The sequence below is a fragment of the Muscardinus avellanarius genome (assembly GCF_963383645.1).
Source record: "Muscardinus avellanarius genome assembly, chromosome: 13".
NCBI lineage: Eukaryota > Metazoa > Chordata > Mammalia > Rodentia > Gliridae > Muscardinus > Muscardinus avellanarius.
The window spans coordinates 22,530,047-22,548,517 of record NC_137799.1 but is presented as its reverse complement, the minus strand read 5'-3'; the positions used below and the strand labels follow the sequence as shown (position 1 = coordinate 22,548,517).

At 45.0% G+C, this 18,471-nt stretch overlaps 1 protein-coding gene across 1 annotated transcript; it reads left to right on the top strand.

Annotated features, from left to right (window-relative positions):
* Window positions 1-1,611: 1,611 nt before the first annotated feature.
* Window positions 1,612-18,195, top strand: LOC308272125 (uncharacterized protein C9orf43 homolog; the record flags this gene model as incomplete). Its single annotated transcript, XM_080708908.1, has 11 exons — window positions 1,612-1,762; window positions 1,874-2,024; window positions 3,290-3,347; window positions 5,791-5,888; window positions 9,503-9,506; window positions 10,053-10,213; window positions 12,017-12,167; window positions 12,520-12,610; window positions 12,824-12,891; window positions 13,422-13,509; window positions 17,960-18,195. 11 exons carry the CDS (start codon window positions 1,612-1,614, stop codon window positions 18,193-18,195), a joined length of 1,257 nt encoding a protein of 418 aa, XP_080565034.1.
* Between the last annotated feature and the right edge of the window lie 276 nt (window positions 18,196-18,471).

Genomic DNA, 18,471 nt, shown 5'->3' with positions numbered 1-18,471 from the left:
TGGCGGGGGTGGGGTTGGGGGCTGCACTTGGATGGTTAGAGCAGGAGGGGCCTAAAGATGGGGAAAGCTGCTCTGCCCCAGCCAGTTCTGTTTAGTTGGAAAAGGGCCCACTGATGTGAGACATTCCGAGCTCTAAGAGGAGCCAGAAGTCTGGACATTATAGAATGATTCAGTTTTACAATACTGGCTCATATAGTGCTGGTCAAACTAAGTCATAGTTTAGGTGTAATCCCAGACCAATAGTTCACTACTATTTTTTTTTTTTTTTTTAGTGGTACTGAGGATTGAACCCAGGGGCATTGTACCTCTGAGCTACACTCCCAGCCCTGTTTTTTATTATTTATTTTGAAACAGGGTCTCTTAGGGTTTTACTAAGTTGCAGAGGGCCTCAGTATGTAGCTGAGGCTGGCTGCCAACCTACAATCCTCCTGACTCATCCTCCCAAGTACTGGGATTACAAGCATGTGCCACCATGCCCAGCTTAGTTCTCTACTTTTAATTATAAGTTTTTTAGAACGAGGAATCTGTTCATTACTGTTCTCTATGCCCAAAATAGGTCTTCTCCCTTATTTGGTAGTCAAATATGTTGAATAGACAAAAGAGGAAATGGACAGTGTCCTTAAAAAGTTAGTAGGGAGAGCTGGGCATGGTGGCTCAAGCTTGTAGTCCCAGTGTTAGTGAGGTTGATACTGGAGGATCACAGTTTGTGGACAGCCTCAGCTACTTAGTGAGGCCTTTTGCAACTCAGTGAGACTCTGTTTTAAAATAATGAATAATCTGGCACGGTGGCACACACTTGTAATCCCAGTTCTTGGGAGACTGAGACAGGAGGATCACACAGGTTCGAAGCCAGCCTCAGCTACTTAGTGAGGCTCTCAGCAACTTAGTGAGACCCTGTTACCAAATAAAGTATATATAGGTCTAGGAGTATAGCTCGGAGGTAGAAATGCCCCTGAGTTCCACCCCAGTACTACAAAAAAGAAAAAAAAAGAATAAAAAATAGGGGTAGGGGTGTAGCTCTGAGGTATAAGCCCCTGGGTTCCATCCCCAGTACGGAAAAAAAAAAAAAAAAAGAAGAAGTTTGAGCCATCTGAAGCACTTCTCTGACATCATTAGTTGCAATTTGATACAGCTTTTTGGAGATGATGGTGTCTTCTCCCTAATGATTAATGAAGAGGAAAAGGAAAGGATGACATTATTTATTTTGAACTACATGTCAGACCTTTTAATATCCATTAACTATCTTTGTAATGACTTTGAAATAGGCTTATCCCCATTTTACAGAGGAGGAAACTGAGGCTCAGATTGGTTAGGTCCCAGGCATTCAGCTATTAAATAGCCCATGGGAGACCTTCTGAGGTCAGTCTGTTTTCAAAGTCTTGCTGTTTGACCTCATGCTGAGATATTTTCATACTACTTGTTAATCCTTAATTATCTTGTGACCACCATTTACCCGCGTAGGTTCAATAGGAATATTTTATGGTTTGAGTCCAAATTGAGATCTGGATTGCATGGCTCATGTATAATGATACTCCCTAATTCTGTGATTTTCGATTCTCCAGGGGGCTGCAAAGCTGTGGGATTGAGCTTTGTCCGAAATAATTTTCAACTATGGACTTGCCAGACGAGAGTCAATGGGATGAAACGACTTGTGACTCGGTGGTTTGTCAGCATCCACAGTGCTGGGCAGCTCTCCGCCGGGTTGAAAGGGGCCATCCTCGAATCCTGGGCTCAGCCAGCAATCCCCCCCTGAATGCTGAAGGTGAAGTAGCTAGCCTCTGTGTTCTTTCCCAAGAGGTCCTTACACTGGTAATGTTTGACTCCCTTTCTCCAGCCAGTACATTACATGTTCTCTCCTGGTCTGCTTTCTCAGATAAACTCCCAGCAATCACCATTGTAAACATCTCAGATTCCTGCTTACAGGCCAAGAGACTTGCTCATCAACGACTGCCAGAATTTACCTTTACTAAGGCTCGTTCTTTATTGTCACAGGGTTCTAAGTGTGCCTCCAAAGTTCAAGGCAGGTAAATTATCATGGTATCTTTAATAGTCTGTTGTCTCAGAATTCTAGATTGTGGGGATGCTGGGGATGTAGCTCAATGGGAGAGCAGTTGCTAGTATGTGTGAGGTCCTAGGTTCAATCCCCATCCTTGCAGGAAAAGCAAATTCTAGGTTTTGATATTCCTTACCCATGTACCCAGGAGAATGCTGAATTAAAAAGAAAATACTAATTCAGTTAAAGAAGTGCTGAGCAGGCAGTGGGAAACGAAAGGAAAGCATTCCTGCTTGTGTTCTAGGATTAGTTTGTGGCTGTGTTGGATTTTAACTTTGTGACCAAGTACCATAGACTGTATGGCTAAAACATGAAATTCATTTTCTCACAGTTCTGGAAGTTGGGCATCTGAGATCAGGGTGTCAGTAAGTTTGCCTGCCTGCCTGCCTGCCTTCCTTCCTTCCTTCCATTCCTTGTTGGAACCCAGGGGCATTCTACCTCCAAGCTACACTCAGGGGCATTCTACCTCGAGGCTACACTCCTAGCCCTTTTTATTCTTTGTTTCGAAACAGGGTAAGGTTGCTGGGAGTCTCATTCTGTGGCTGAGGCTATCCTGGAACCCATGATCCTTCTGTCTCAGCCTCCCGAATACTGGGATTACAGGCCTGTGCCACCATGCCCATCTCAGTAGGTTTGATTTCTTCACAGGCCTCTTTATTTGACTTGTAGATGGCTGTCTCTTCCTGTCTCCAGTGGTTTTTTTATGTGAGTCTTTGTCCTAATGACTCGGGGCCACCTATATAACCTAATTTTACCTTAATTAGTTTTTAAATACTCTATTTCCAGATATAATTACATCTACAACATCTGTTCTTTTGTGTTTGGTTTATTTCACTTGGTATAATGTTTTCAAGGCTCATCTATAATGTATCGTGTGTTAGAATTTCATTACTTCTTAAAGCTGCATAATATTCTGTTGTATGTATATATCACATTTTGTTTTTTTGATATGTTTGAAGATATCTATATCAAAGGTATTCAATAAGCTTTTATTTAAGGTGATGCACCTATTTCTTTAACTGGAGAGGAAGAGGCATAGGCTTTGAATTTAATTAGGTGCAACAAGTAGTTGTGAAGTATTTGCAGTGGGCGGTGTCTGTGCAGGAACCCTGCACTCACGCGGTCAGTATTAAGCCCAAGGTTTCCATGCGTACGCAGAAGGCTCTTCTCATAGCACTTCATGTACCACTCAGCGTCTTTAGCGTCTCGGCTTCATCTTTGATCTCTCGTTTTCAGGCCTCAGAAAGGTTTGCCTGACAAAAGTTTGATTGACCGTGCTAATAGATCTTCCAAAGTAAGTCATAAATGAAAAGGTACTTCTTCAATATTTCCTCTTAGTAGAAGTAAAATATGTTGCTTTAACATCATTGCTCAGGATAACCAGTGTCTGAATAATAAGGATGATAATGTCTGTCTGATACTGGGCCCTCACTGCGTACTAGATTCTGTGCTGATGGCTTTACATGCTATATTGTTTTCAGAAATCCCAGGCACACGTGCGGTTGACTTGTGGATGTTTGGTATAGGTGAGAATTTTCTGTTACACTGCACAGTGCATATTCAACCCCAAAAGAAATATTGTAATCTTATGGTCAGGGAAATTAGAATACTAGAATGTTAGGCCTAAAATGGGCCTTAATGGCATCTATTCTGATGACTTTCAAACTTTTAAAACTACGGTTCATAGTAAGAAATAGGTTTTACAACAAAAAGATCGGGGAATAATCCTTACTCTAAGTGTGAGGGGAGAGGTACTCTGAGAGTTTTTGGCCTATTCTGTTTTATTTTTAAAACATATGGGCTTTGATTAAGAACATTTTGTCCTACGACCTATGAATAATTGCAGTTGCTGTTTGGAAAAACATTATTATGGTCTGTCTTGTGCATCTCACAGATAAGGACATTGAAGTCCAATGGGAGTGATTTTCTAAAGCACATGGCTAGCTAGAGGTAAATTAGAGCAAAATTCAACCTTTAGGAAGAAACCCCTCCTGCGTACCTACAGTAAGAGGGACTTACTGTGCTTTGCAGTCCTTCTGGATGCTTTTTGTTATTTTCATGAGATGTGTCACTGGTCATTGTTTTACCGTGGAGAATTTAAGAGACTAAGACACAGAGGATGGGGTTGAATGGAGGAATAAACAAGTCATTTTACCTCTTTGACTTTTTTGCAAGAGAGGTTAAATTATTTTAAAATTAGCTGGGTGTGGTGGTTTCTGCCTGTAATCCCAGTACTTGGGAGGCTGCAGATCATAGGTTCAAAGACAGTCTTGGCAAGTAGTAAGACTCTCATCAACCTAGTGAGACCCTGTTTCAAAATAAAAATAAATAGGGCTAGTGGTGTAGCTGGGAGGTAGAATGCCTCTGGGTTCAATCTCCAGTACCAAAATTTAAAAAAAAAATTTTTTTTTGTGTGGTACTGGGGTTCCTGGAAGCCCTTCTACCTCCGGGCTACACTCCCAGACACACACACACACACACACACACACACACACACACACACACACACATATTTTTTTTAATTTAGAAACAGGGTCTCCTAAGCCAGCGCACGTGGCTGGCTTCAAACCTACGTGATCCTTCTGTCTCCGCCTCCCAAGCACGGAGATTACAAGTATGTGCCACCACACCCGGCCCACCAAAATTTTTTTAAAAAATTAATTATTTGAGTAAATACGCATGAACATGATTCTAAATTCATTTATCAAAGGGTGTTTAGTGAAAAGTCTTCTTCCTTCTTTTCCCCAAGCTAATCAGTTATATCTCACTAGGAAAATGGAGCAGATGATTTATAAGATTTCCTTAAACTCTAGTGCTATAGGAACCTACATATATGTGAGAAGAATAAACACTTTAACTTTCATATAGAAGCTTATGACTGTAGACAGGCTATAAATTAAGGTAGAAAGCTTGGTTCTGTTTGCGCCAAATTCTCTCCCTGCTCCCCAAATCTCTGCAGAGATCTAAGTATTTGGAGTGGAGTGGGCAGAATGAGCAGTCTTCCTCTAGGTAGGCCCCGACCCACCCTCATGTGGGATGGAATTGGGAGCTACTGAAAACCTACCCTAATGGCACAGGGAAGCAGGGAGATTATTCTTTTAAAAATGCTTAACTTTTAGCAAGGCATGGTGACACACCTTGGTAATCACAATACTTGGGAGACTGAGACAGGAAGAGTACAGGTTCAAAACCAACCTCAGCAACGTAGTGAGACTACCAGAAACAGCAAGACCCTATTTCAAAACAAAAAATTAGAAAAGGGCTGGGGGTCATAGCTCAAAGGTAGAGCACCTCTGGGTTTAATCCCCTGTAAGCAAACAAACAAATGCACACATACCCCAAAATGATGTGCTGAGAGACATAGCTCAAAGGTAGAATACCTCTAGGTTAATTCCCCTGTAAAAAACACACACACACACACACACACACACACACACACACACACACACAGAGGAGAGAGAGAGAGAGGGAGAGGGAGAGGGAGAGGGAGAGGGAGAGGGAGAGGGAGAGGGAGAGAAATGTACTATTCTTGCAGAAGACCAGTACTAATACCTGATGAAGTAGTCTGGTTTGGGGAAGATATTATGACGATATGTTTGGGGTTAGAAATATCTTTTATCATCATCTGAGCCATCAAAGTTTTTTGTTAGCATGGTAATTCAGCCTTTAGCCTGGTACTGAGTACCAGCAGGAGCCTGCACTTCAAGGCATACTTAGGCTTTATATTTTTCTCTTAGCTTTCAGTGTTGAATTTGAATGAAACACAAATTCCTTGCTCTGAAGATGTCAGGAATATGGTTGTAATCTGGGTCCCAGAACCAGAGAAGACTGCAGGGTGAGTATTATGTCAAAAACTTGGGGTCCTTTAACCTCTTTCTCTTTCTCCTCTTTTCCCCTCTCCTTCCTTCCTCCTCCTCGGATACTTTTTGTGGTGCTAGAAATTTAACCCAAGGGCATTGTACCTCTTAGCTACACTCCCAACCCTATTTTATTTTATTTTGAAGCAGGGTCTCACTAAGATGTGGAGGGTCTTACTTTGTGACTGAGACTGGCTATAATCCTGTGATCCTTCTGTCTCAGCTTTCCAAGTACTGGGATTATAGTTGTGTGCCACCACGCCCTGCTGATCCTTATCTTCATTCAGTCTCTAAGGGCCTAGCTGGGTGCGGTGGTGCACACTTGTAATCCCAGCATTTGGAGGCTGAGACAAGAGGATCATGGTCTGTAGACAGCTTCAGCTACTTAGCGAGGCCCTTTGCATCTTAGCGAGAACCTGTTTCAAAATAAAGAATAAAAAATAGGGCTGGAAGTGTAGTTCAGAGGTAGAGTGCCACTGGGTTCCATCTCTGGTACCGCAACAAACAAACAAGCAAACAAACAAACAAACAAACATACTCTATGGTTCTCTTCAGGCCTCCTTTTTGTGATTTCCTTTTTAGCCATTTTGCAAGTAGCAAGAGGCCAAGCAGAGAAGGTGGTCATGTTTTCTTACTACACTGGAACACTCTCTCTTTTTTTTGCAGTGCTGAACCCACTGCAAAAATCCCACTGCAGGATTGAACCCAGGGACACTATCTCTGAGCACAATTTTATTTTTTGAAGCAGGGTCTTGCCAAGTTACTGCATGTTGCTGGTCCGATCCTGTTGAACCTGTGATCCTCCTGGCTAGGCCTCCCACGTGCTGGGATTACAGGTGCGCATCACCGTGACTGTCTGACATTTTATTTTACTTTGAGATTCATGGTATAGGACTTCCCTGTATAAATTTTTTTGTGTCAGTAAATAACATACAAGATAGGGCCCAATTTATTTGTGAGTTTTGATTAAGAGTTAAATGTTAGCCAGGCATGGTGGCCCACACTTGTAATACCTGTGCTTGGGAAGCCGAGACAGGAGGATCGCACAGGTTTGAAGTCAGCCTTAGCTACTTAGTGAGGCTCTTAGCAACTTAGTGAGACCCTGTTTCCAAAAAAAGTATAAAATAGGTTTGGGAGTATAGTCTGGAGGTAGAAAGTCCCTGGGTCCTACTCCTAGTACCACCAAAAAAAAAAAGTTAAGCCAAGCATAATGGCACATACTTGTAACCTTAGTATTTGGGAGGTTGAGCCAGAAGTATCACAGATCTGAGGCTAGCCTCAGCAACTTAGCAAGATTTTGTTTACAAAAAAAATAGAATATGGCTGGGGGTATATCTCAGAGGTACAATGTCCTTGGGTTCAACCCCCAGTATACATATAAAAAAATAGTTAATTTTTTTATTAGTTTTTCTTGTAATCTTTAGCAACTAGTGATAAAGCTCTCAGCGAAACATATGCATCTCTGACCTCAACCCCAAAGCCTAGGACAGCTGTACAAAATGAACAGCATAAGGAATTTATATACAAGGCAGAACATGAGAAATTGTTTGGCCAAGGCCCACCGGCTTGCCAGCATTGACAACCTGTGGAATGTGTTTGGCCTTTTAATCACCGAGGCTTTCAGATCCTTGTTAATTGACTGTTTTAATTTTGTTTTCTTTTCCTTTTCCCCCCAAAAAACTTTGGCTTGTTTCTTTTGAAGTGCTGGGGATTGAACCCGAGGCCTCATGCATGCTAGGCAGGCACTACCACTGAGCTACAACCCCAGCCCTGAAGTTCTTTTTAGTTAGCCATCTTGTTGATAGCAACCTCAAGATTTTTTTTAATTTTCCTTCCTTTTTTCTTCCTCCCTCCCTCCCTCCCTCCTTCTTTCTCTCTTTCTTTCTTTCTCCCTTTCTTTCTCTCTTTCTTTCTTTCTTTCTTTCTTTCTTTCTTTCTTTCTTTCTTTCTTTCTTTCTTTCTTTCTTTCTTTCTTCGTTCCTGGGGATGGAACCCAGGGGCATTCTACCTCTGAGCTAGACCCCTAGCCAAATTTTTTATTCTTTCTTTTGAAACGGGTCTCACTGAGTTGCAGAGGGCCTCACTAAGTAGCTGAGGCTGTCTGTGAACCGTGATCCTCCTGTCTCAGCCTCCCAAATGCTGGGATTACAAGCGTGCGCCACCATGCCTGGCTTCATTTTCTTTTTCTTTTTCTTTTTTCTTTTTTTTTTTGTGGGTATGATGTGGAACCCAGGGGCATTTGACTTCTGAGCTATACCCCTTGCCCTATTTTTTATTCTTTATTTTGAAACAGGGTCTCACTAAGTTGCAGAGGGCGTAAGTAGCTGAGGCTGTCCGCAAACCGCGTTCCTCCTGTCTCAGCCTCCTGAATGCTGGGATTATAAGTATGCACCACCATGCCCGGCTTTTCATTTTCTTTTTCAAAGACTGACCCTGTGAATGTCTCTTCATGCATTTTTTGTGCATACATATAGTGTCAAGAACAAAACCTTTAAGGGTTAATTTCCTTTCATGTAAAGAGGCTCAGAGGCCAGGTAGAATGCCAGCTTTATGAGACATCAGAAACCAAGGCTCCTTCAACTTTAGGGACCATCCTCTTTAGCCCATGGCTTCTGTTTTCTAAGGTTCTTCATGGATCTTTTTCAGTCTAAGCTGGCTACTAGAGTTCTAGCCGTAATCTCAGTTTCCCAGGCCAGGAGAACGAGAAGAGGACAGAGTAAGAAATACTTCTTAAGTATCTCCTCTGTGCTAAGAAGTAAGGATCTACTGGAGACTCAGATAGATTCGGTCCATTTTCCTACAGACATATGGGAGAGTCAGACATTACAAATAGAACCACATCTAAGTATATAATTTATATTCATTCCTAATTTATATTCATGCTATGAAAGTAAATTTCTAGATTGTCTGACAGAATGCTAGGGAAGTAAATTTAGATGTGAGGGTAAGGAATCTTCTTGGCAGCAGGCACCTGGGCAGCAGGTACTGCTGGGCTCCCAACCAGCCATCTTATCTTTAAGTACTAACTTGAGACGTGGGAATCTTCATTGGTTCTTATTTACAGATATCCTTGGTGCTTCTGTTTAAGATGTCTGGAATAAGTTGTGGTTATTCTTATTTCAAGATTAGCTGAGAAGACACCTGCTTTTCCCAGCCTGTTTGGGAAGAAGAAAAGAAAGAAACTGGTGAGTTAAATATTCATTCTAGACATTTTTGGTCTTACTCTGTAGGTTTTATTTTTGTTTTCCTTTCATGTCTTCTCTACCCTCACTTCTGTTCTTGCTTTCAAAATGAACAGAGTCTTTAAAGGACCTCCCTTCTTTCTTTTTGTATTAGAGATTGAACTCAGGGTCATCTACCTCTGAGCTACACCCCCAGCCCTTTTTATATTTCTGTTTTGGAACAAGGTCTCACTAAGTTGCTGGGGGTCACTATAAGTTGCTGGGGCTGGCCTTGAACTTGTGATTCTCTTGTCTCGGCCTCACAAGTACTGGGATTCTAGGAATGTGCTACCATGCCTAGCAAAGAAAACTCTTCTTTAGGAATCATTACCAGCCTGTTCAGATGACTTTTCCCTATGTGTTTCTTGTAGGGAGGTGAAAAGCACCTTGAGGAGAGGATAGGAAAACCTGTTGGGTATTCAGGGGACTCTTTCATCCGTTAAAAACTAATCTCCAGTGTAATGGAATAGAATTCTGATGGTCCAGTAGTTTTAAGACCTGGTCATCCAACTCTTAATTTTACCATTTATGGGGAAACACAACCTTGGATAAGTCACAGACCCATAAGATTACGTACCCATGAGAACAGTGTCTTGGTCTATTTCTTTCATTGTACAATCCCACTCCCTAGTCCTATGCCTGGCATATAACTAGATAATATTTGTTACTTTGTTGAGTGAATAAATGAAAATGACCTCTCTGAAAAACAAAAACAAACCAAAGCAATCCTTGTATGATCTGAATACAACAGTAGGGTTGTTAGCCTTAGAGGAAAGTGGAGTAGCCCTCATGGTGGACAGGAGGCCAGACGACTAGAGTTGGTCTGGAATCCAGGAGTTCCACGTCAGGGCGGAATGTCAATGGGGAGAGGTGGCTCAGAGAGAGTCCTTCAGCCAGTTCTTCCCATTGTTTCTCTTCCAGAAGAGCAAGTCATCGCTGGAACCCTCTGAAAGCCAGCACACAGACACACTGTCCAGATCTTCAGGGGTTCTCGTGCCTCCTCCCTCCCCCATGCCACTGAGTACGGATTCCATACCCAGCTGGTCCCAGGTTGCCTTGCTACCTCAGGATCTACTAAAGGAGTGAGTGCACTGGAGGCCTGGGGAGGAGCCGGAGCCCCTGCTTTTCACTTTCACTGCCGCTGAGGAGGGCCAGAGCAGCGTGCGCTACCTGGGCAGGGCAGGGAGAAAACTGCACTCCTCCTCCTCCTCCTCCTCCTCCTCCTCCTCCTCCTCCTCCTCCTCCTCCTCCTCCTCCTTCTCCTCTTCCTCCTCCTCCTCATCCTCTGCTTCCTCCTCCTCCTCCGCTTCCTCCTCCTCCTCTTCCTCCTCTTCCTCCTCCTCCTCCTCTTCCTCCTTCTCCTCCGCTTCCTCCTCTTCCTCCTCCTCCTTCTCCTCTTCCTCTTCTTTCTCCTCCTCTTCCTCTTTCTTCTCCTCCTCCTCCTCCGCTTCCTCCTCTTCCTCCTCCTCCTCCTCCTCTTCCTCCTTCTCCTCGCTTCCTCCTCTTCCTCCTTCTCCTCTTCCTCTTCTTCTTCCTCCTCTTCCTCTTTCTCCTTCTCCTCCTCCTCCTCCGCTTCCTCCTCTTCCTCCTCCTCCTCCGCTTCCTCCTCTGCTTCCTCCTCTGCTTCCTCCTCTTCTTCCTCCTCCTCTTCCTCCTCTCTTTTTGGATTAAACTCAGGGATATTGTACCTCTGAGCTACACCCCCAGCCATTTGTTTTGTTTTTTATTTATATATATATTTTTTTGTGGTACTGGGGGTGGAACCCAGGGGGTTTTCTTTTTTTTTTTTTTTGGTACTGGGGGTGGAACCCAGAGGCTTTCTACCTCCGGGCTATACTCCCAGCCCTATTTTATATTTTATTTGGAAACAGGGTCTCACTAAGTTGCTGAGAACCTCACTAAGTAGTTGAGGCTGGCTTCGAACCCGTGCGATCCTCCTGTCTCAGCCTCCCAAGTACAGGGATTACAAGCATGCACCACCATGCCCGGCTAACCCAGGGGTTTTTCTACCTCTGGGCTATACTCCCAAACCTATTTTATATTTTATTTGGAAGCAGGGTCTCACTAAGTAGCTGAGGCTGGCTTCGAACCTGTGCAGTCCTCCCGTCTCAGCCTCCCAAGCGTTGGGTGCGTCACCACGCCCGGCCCTTTTGTTTTTAATTTTAAAACAGGATCTCACTAAGTTGTTGAAGCTGTCCTTGAACCTGCAGTCCTCCTGTCTCACCCTCCCAAGTACTGGAATTGTAGGCCTGCATCTCCATGCCCAGCTCTCTCCTCTTTTTATAGATAAATTATAGAAAAGTGGGAAACAGGATGGTTATATGGTTTGGAAGTGTGACAACCTTTGAGTTTTATATTGAAGCTTTACTGGCTTGGTGAATTTTGGTAGTTTATTTTGCCTCTTTCAGCTTCATTTTCTTCAAAATGGGGGCAAAGATACTTGTCCTCAGGGTGTCATAAGGATTCAGTGGTATAAAGTAGACGACCCTGACACAGAGTAAATACATACGTTACTGGGGACTCAACTCTGAGGCATTCTATCTGGGCTATACGCCCAGCCCTCTTTAAAAATGTTTTGTTTTGAAACAGTCCTTCTGAGGGCCTCACCAAGTTGCAGAGGCAGGTCCCAAACCTACAATCCTGCTGTCTCAACCTTCTAAGTGCTGGGATTACAGGCGTGCACCACCATGCCCAGCCAAGTAGATACTTAACACTCTCAGACTGCATCTGAAAGGTGTTACTGGATGGACACTTGTCGGCACAGACTTTTCCAGACCCAGAGCAGCCATTTCCTCAGGCTTGGAGCTGTTTTCATCTGTTTCTCCTCAGCTGTGTCCATTGGGAGGAGCTATTACTGACTGTCTGGCTATCTCTGTCCCCTTCAGCCTTTTATCAGATGAAGGGGACAAGCATCTTTGTCCAGAGATGAAGATACAACTGGCCATGATGAAAAAGAATCTCCCCCTGGAAAAGAACCGGCCCGACAGCGCAATTTCTTCTAAGATGTTTCTAACTATACACCGCCTCACCCTGCAAGTAAGAGCCCTGACACCCAGAAGGGGAAGCCTGCAGAATCCAGACGCACACCTTGAGGCTCAAGAGTTGGCTCCTATTCCTTTCTCTTCTATCCTTTACTGTGGACCCAAGCCCCACTGAAGGCTGGGCTCTGTGCAGGTGAGCGCCCGCGTAGGTGAAGGGTTTGAGCAGAGCAGTAGGCTTCCCGCGCCTTCCCTTCCCCCACAGCCCCTGGTACAAGGCCGCGAAACACCTGGTTCCGCTGTGTTCTTCTGGACTAGAGGAGAAGGGAAAGGCCACAGAAGCGCTGCTGCTGCTGTCCTTGTTGTTCCCCTACCCCTCCTCCTACCTCCTCCTTCTCTCCCTCCTCTAGAGACGAGCCTTGCGATACCCTGAACATATGAAGAAATTACGGTATAACCTGGCAAGAGAAGATGGATTTTCCTCTGCTGCCGCATTTCAGGGTACCTGTCCCCACTCAGCCCACAGTTCTCCAACTTGGTCCCAGTTCAATTAAGCTTTCTGCCACACTCAAACGGGGTCACATGTAGAGCTCGGGAAACTCTCACTGTCCTGGCCCATGGGAGGGGTCACTGCAGGGGCAGGCCATACAGGAAGTCCAGAAGAGCTGGGGGCTGTCCATGGGAAGAGGACTGAGCTTGCCCTCTGGTCACCAGGGCACAGAAAGCAGCAGCAGCAGCGGAGGCAGCAGCAGAGGAAAGTGAAAACACCTGCTAAGAAACAGGTAGCATGGCCGTGAGGGAGCCTGGGACTTGCTGGGCCTGGGAGAAGCCGGTGCAGCCCAGAATGGGAAGGAACGTGAGAGGGGGAGCCTCCCGGTCCTCTTTCTGGTTATGGATAGAATGTCCCTATCTGGTTGTAGATGGAAGGTTCCTTCTTTGTAACTCCTTTTTTTTCTTCTCAGTACTGGAGATGGAACCCAGGGGCATTCTACCTCTGAGCTACACCCCCAGCCCTATTTTTATTTTTTATTTTGAAACAGGGTCTCACTGAGTTGCAAAGGGCTTCACTAAGTAGCTGAGGCAGGCCGCGAACCACGATCCTCCTGTCTCAGCCTCCAAATGCTGGGATTACAAGTGTGCACCACCACGCCTGACACAGCTTTTTTTGCAAATATCTATCTTTCTTTCTTTCTTTCTTTCTTTCTTTCTTTCTTTCTTTCTTTCTTTCTTTCTTTCTTTCGTTTTCTTCTTCTTCTTCTTTTTTTTTTGCTTCCAAAAGTCCTAACTCAGTTATTCCTCATGTTGGTTTTAGGAGGCTAAAAAGAAAGCTAAGAGTGATATGGGGAGCCAGAAAACTTCACTTCAACCTTTGGTCACCAATGGACAGAGCCCTCTGGCTGGTAAGAAGAGTGTGTGCTTGGTTGAGTGAGGGGATCCTGGGACGTAGCTGAGGGCAGCAAGAGTCAAACATGCTTTGTCATTTTGAGACCTGCCTGTGTCAGGCACGTAGAATTCCTGAAATGCTCAGTCTAGCGGGCCGGTCGACGGCCCATCATCCTTCCTTCACATATTTACCAAGCAAGCAAGCTGGGCCAGAAGGAGATGGAGAGATGCCTGTGAGCATGCGTCATGACTGTTTTTCCTCAGGTTCTCCCTTAGAAAAGACAGAGTGGTTCAAGGATCGACAATAGGAACAAGCCTAGGTTATTGAACAGTAGAGTCCCTGAGGGCCTGTTGGCCAGCGGGCAGGCAAGTAGGCAAGAGCTGGGGCCCCTCCCTGGAACACCAGAAGAGTCCTGAGGATCAGAACTCCAGGGCCCTTGGACCCCCTTGCCACAAGCCAGAGAGTTGGGGAGCTGCGATCAGTCCTCAGCTGGTGGGTTTTTTTTTTTTTTTTTTTTTTTCCGGATCTGGGAATGAAACCCAGGGGCATTCGACCTCCGAGCTACACCCCCTGCCCTATTTTTTTGTGGTAATAGGGGTGGAACCCAGGGGCTTTTCTATCTCCGGGCTATACTCCCAGACCTGTTTTATATTTTATTTGGAAACAGGGTCTCACTAAGTTAGGCTGAGAGCCTCACTAAGTAGCTGAGGCTGGCTTCGAACCTGTACAATCCTCCTGTCTCAGCCTCCCAAGTGCTGGGATTACAAGCGTGTGCCACCATGCCTGGCGTTTATTCTTTATTTTGAAACAGAGTCTCACTAAGTTGCAGAGGGCCTCACTAAGTAGCTGAGGCTGTCCGTGAACCGCGATCCTCCGGTCTCAGCCTCCTGAATGCTGGGATTACAAGTGTGCGCCACTATACCTGTCTAGCTGGTGGCCTTTTTCCTCTACTGCTCTTGATGGAGGCCAAAGTGGGCACCTTCCTGTTTGGAGCTTTGCCTGGTCTAAGACACTCAGCCCTGTCCCTCAGACATTTCTCAGCTTCAGTGCAGAGTGAGAGGGAGGGAGTCTCCCCCAACCCTTGAAAGACTCTGACTAGGCTCTCCCACTCCCCCGCATTCTCCTTTGGTGCCTCTTCCTGATGTCTCCAAGAGGAGCTGTTTTGCTTGGGTGATCAGGGTGCCACTTTGAGTCTGTTCTTAGAATAGTAGCCTGTCTTCACTGAGTTGAGAGAGCTTTACAGAAGAGTTTTGAATTGGATCTTGAGTATGTGTGGGAGTTTCCCAATATGGAAAAGAATTCCTAGGAGTGGAACAGCCCATACAAAGGCATCTTGGAGGAGCAGGGCTACTCAGGGAACATGGAGCAGTGCAGCATGGCTGTGGGGACTTAACGGGGAGTGGTAGATCCAGCCAAGAGGTGGGGAGGGGCTCATAAAGAGTGCAAAGGTGTTTAGCCCTTATCAGCTTACGGGCGATCTGCCTTGACTGCACAGTGATGCCGATCGAGAATTTTTAAGAACTCTTTAACATCCAGGCTGAATCCCAGAAATATTAGCTCAGATGTCTGGTGTTGGAAACCAGGCAACTGTCTTCTAAAGCCCCCACTGCTTCCCGTGTTCTGTTGAGGTGAGACTATGCTGACAGGTGTCTTTTTGTGTATGTGTGGTACTGGGTGTTGAACCTGGGGGCTTCTACATCGGAGCTACATCTCCACCGCATTTATTTTATTTATTTATTTATTTATTTATTTATTTATTTATTTATTTATTGCAGTACTGGGAATTGAGCCCAGGGGCATTCTACCTCCAAAATCTGGGGCATTCTACACCCCAGCCCTATTTTTTTTATACTTTATTTTGAAACAAGATCTCACTTAGTTGTGGAGGGCCTCACTAAGTAGCTGAGGCTGGCTGTGAACCTGCGATCCTTCTGCCTCAGTCTCTCAAGTACTGAGATTACAAGCGTGCACCACCACGCCCAGCTATTTTGGTTTTGAAGCAGGGTCTCAATAGGTTGCAGAGAGTCTTACTACATTGCTGAGGCTGTCCTTGGACCTGCAATCTTTCTGTCTCAGCTTCCCAAGTACCGGGATCACTGGTGTTGTTGTCTTTTAGCACAGTACGTCTGGTGGCAGCTCGGAAGATGTCTGTTTAGGGAAGGGGAGATTTGGAAGGGTTGAACGCATCAGGGATGAGTTGGAGAATCATGTCGCAAAAGAAACAAAACAAGAATTTTTTGTGTGTAGTGTTTGTTTGTTTTTTGCTTTGCTTTGCTTTTTAGAAGACAATGTGGATATGTTAGGGATGGACAAAAGGAAGTCACATTCTGTTAAGAGTTTTCATAAATGGAGAGTAGGGCTATGGTTTCTTTTACTACTTTTATGGTACAGGTACCCACCTCTTCTTAAAGGAATCCTGGGTCTTTTAACCCACAATTTACCTTTATTTCTAATTGTTTAATTGATGTAGTTATAGTCCTAGGGAAATACAATAACAGAACTCAGAGGCCTCACACAATATATACATGCATTGAAGCATCACATGATACCCTGTATATATGTACAATATTTATGTGTTAATTAATTTTTTATGTACTGGGTGGGGGTGGAACCCAGGAGCCTTCTACCTTTGGGCTGTAACCCAAGCCTTATTTTGCATTTTATTTTGAAACAGTCTCACTAAGTTCTGAGAGCCTAAGTTGCTGTGAACCTGTGATCCTCCGGTCTCAGACTCAGTACTAGGATTACAGACATGCACCACCATACTTGGCTTTATGTATTAATTTTTTTTTTTCAGGTCTGGGGATGGAACCCAGGGGCATTCGACCTCTGAGCTTCACCCCCTGCCCTATTTTTTATTCTTTATTTTGAAACAGGGTCTCACTAAGTTGCAGAGGGCCTAAGTAGCTGAGGCTGTCCACAAACCATGATCCTCCTGTCTCAGCCTCCCAAATGCTATGATTACAAGTGTGTGGCACCATGCCCAGCTTACATATTAATTTTTTTAAAGAAAGGAATCCAAAGTGAAAAAAAAGATCAGAAGGCAGTATTCCCTTTCATCTGCCACCAGCCATGGTTTTATCCTGTATGGGGTCACCTAGAAGGCTAATAATGAGTTATCACATATAAATAAGAAGAAGATTGAATAGACTTTATGGTCACTAGGTCAAAAAACTTCACCAGGCCATGAAAGTGATGTGAAGCAGCAGCCAATGGAGATAGGAGAAGCCGCTTTGAAACAGGTCAGTGTGTATCAGGGCATCTGCCAGGGCCCTGTTACCTCTTATTGTATAACAAACTACCCAAGGCTCAAGCCAGGGTGACTTGCTATTTCTTTCCTTCTTAGCAGGACTGGGGGTGGAACCCAAGGCCTCACACATGCTAGGCAAGAGCTCTATCCCTGAGCTACACCGTAGCCCTTGTGGTTTATTGTTTCTGATGAATCTGTGGGTTGACTGGATAGTCATTCTAGTCTGGCTTGAGGTCACTTGGTATAGTGAGGCAGGGACTGTTAGCCAACTTGCCTTGGCGCTCTTTCATGAAGCCTTGTCGTGTGAGTCATTGAGCTTGTTTTCAGCACAGTAGATGCTTTTTTTTTGTTTTGCTTTGCGGGTCTGGGGATGGAACCCAGGGGCATTTGACCTCCGAGCCACACCCCCTGCCCTATTTTTTATTCTTTATTTTGAAACAGGGTCTCACTGAGTTGTGGAGGGCCTCACTAAATAGCTGAGGCTGTCCGCCAACCACGATCCTCCTGTCTCTGTCTCCTGAATGCTGGGATTACAAGCGTGCGCCACCATGCTTGGTGCCAGTAGACAACTTTCTTATACGACGGGCCTGGAGTTAAAACAATGTCACTTCTGCCACGTTTAATTGGCCAAAGAAGCCCCAATTCCAGCCCCAATTCAAGGCATGGAAATAGACCATCTCCGGATGGAAGAGCAGCACGGGCATGCAGGAAGGCAGGAGGTGCTGGCAGCCTTTTTGGAGGCAATCTGTCTTCCACTGGCTGCTGGGAATGGGGAGAAGTGGCTGGCTTCATCTGGACAGCCTGGAGGGCATGTGTAGTATGAGCTGCTTTTCATTCGTAGGAGGTAGGTATTTGTCCTGTCTTAGATGTTAATTTTTCCGAGAAGAGCCCTTTCAGAAAAATCATTTTGGTTTCCGAAGGTTCATGTTTCCTTATACTTACTCCAATGAATTTCAGGATTCCCAAAGGAGAGAAAAGATGGATGACCTTGAGAAATGCATGGATTTCCTCACTGGTATAAAAAGTAAGTTGTCAGTAAGTGACTGAGGCTAAGGAGAGCTGAGCTTGTGTCAGTCAGAATGGCTTACCTCCCTGGAGGGCACGGTCCTCACCCTGGAGACAGGCCCTAAAATGCCCCAGCCTGTCCCTTTCTATCTTCCAGTTGTCTTACTTATGGGGAGGTTAGAGGTGCAATTATGGCTGGGTCTTCTTTTAGATCCTGAGATGTCTCAGCCAGGACCCACTTTCGAAGATGTTCCTTTTCTGATGAAGTCTTTGCTGAAAGCTCCAGACGCCAGGCCAGAGAAGCCCTCCACTAACTTTTCAGAAATTACCAATAAAATAAGCTGGAACCCAGAGCTCAAACTGCTGAGGATTCTTCAGGCCAGTGACGATGAGGATGAGGAAAACCCCCTCTCCGGGGCACAGAGTGAGGGGTCTCTGGAGGCATAGGCTGCAGGCACCGCCTGGGGCAGCCTTGTCCTGAGACAAGACCCTCTGCACGCTGAGGACGACGAGCTTTGACACTGGGTGGAAGAGAAGGGACCTGGGCTCTGGAGCTTACAGACCCTTCACTCGCTCCTGCGTGCCTCGGAAATAAGCAAGGGAGAAAAAGCCCAGCCCCTTTACACTTAGGCGCTTCTCCACTGGGTCAGAAAAATTTTAGTGATTAAACAATCTATTCTCAATCAAAAGACTCATTCTTTGTTTCTGGGACAGGAGAAAGGA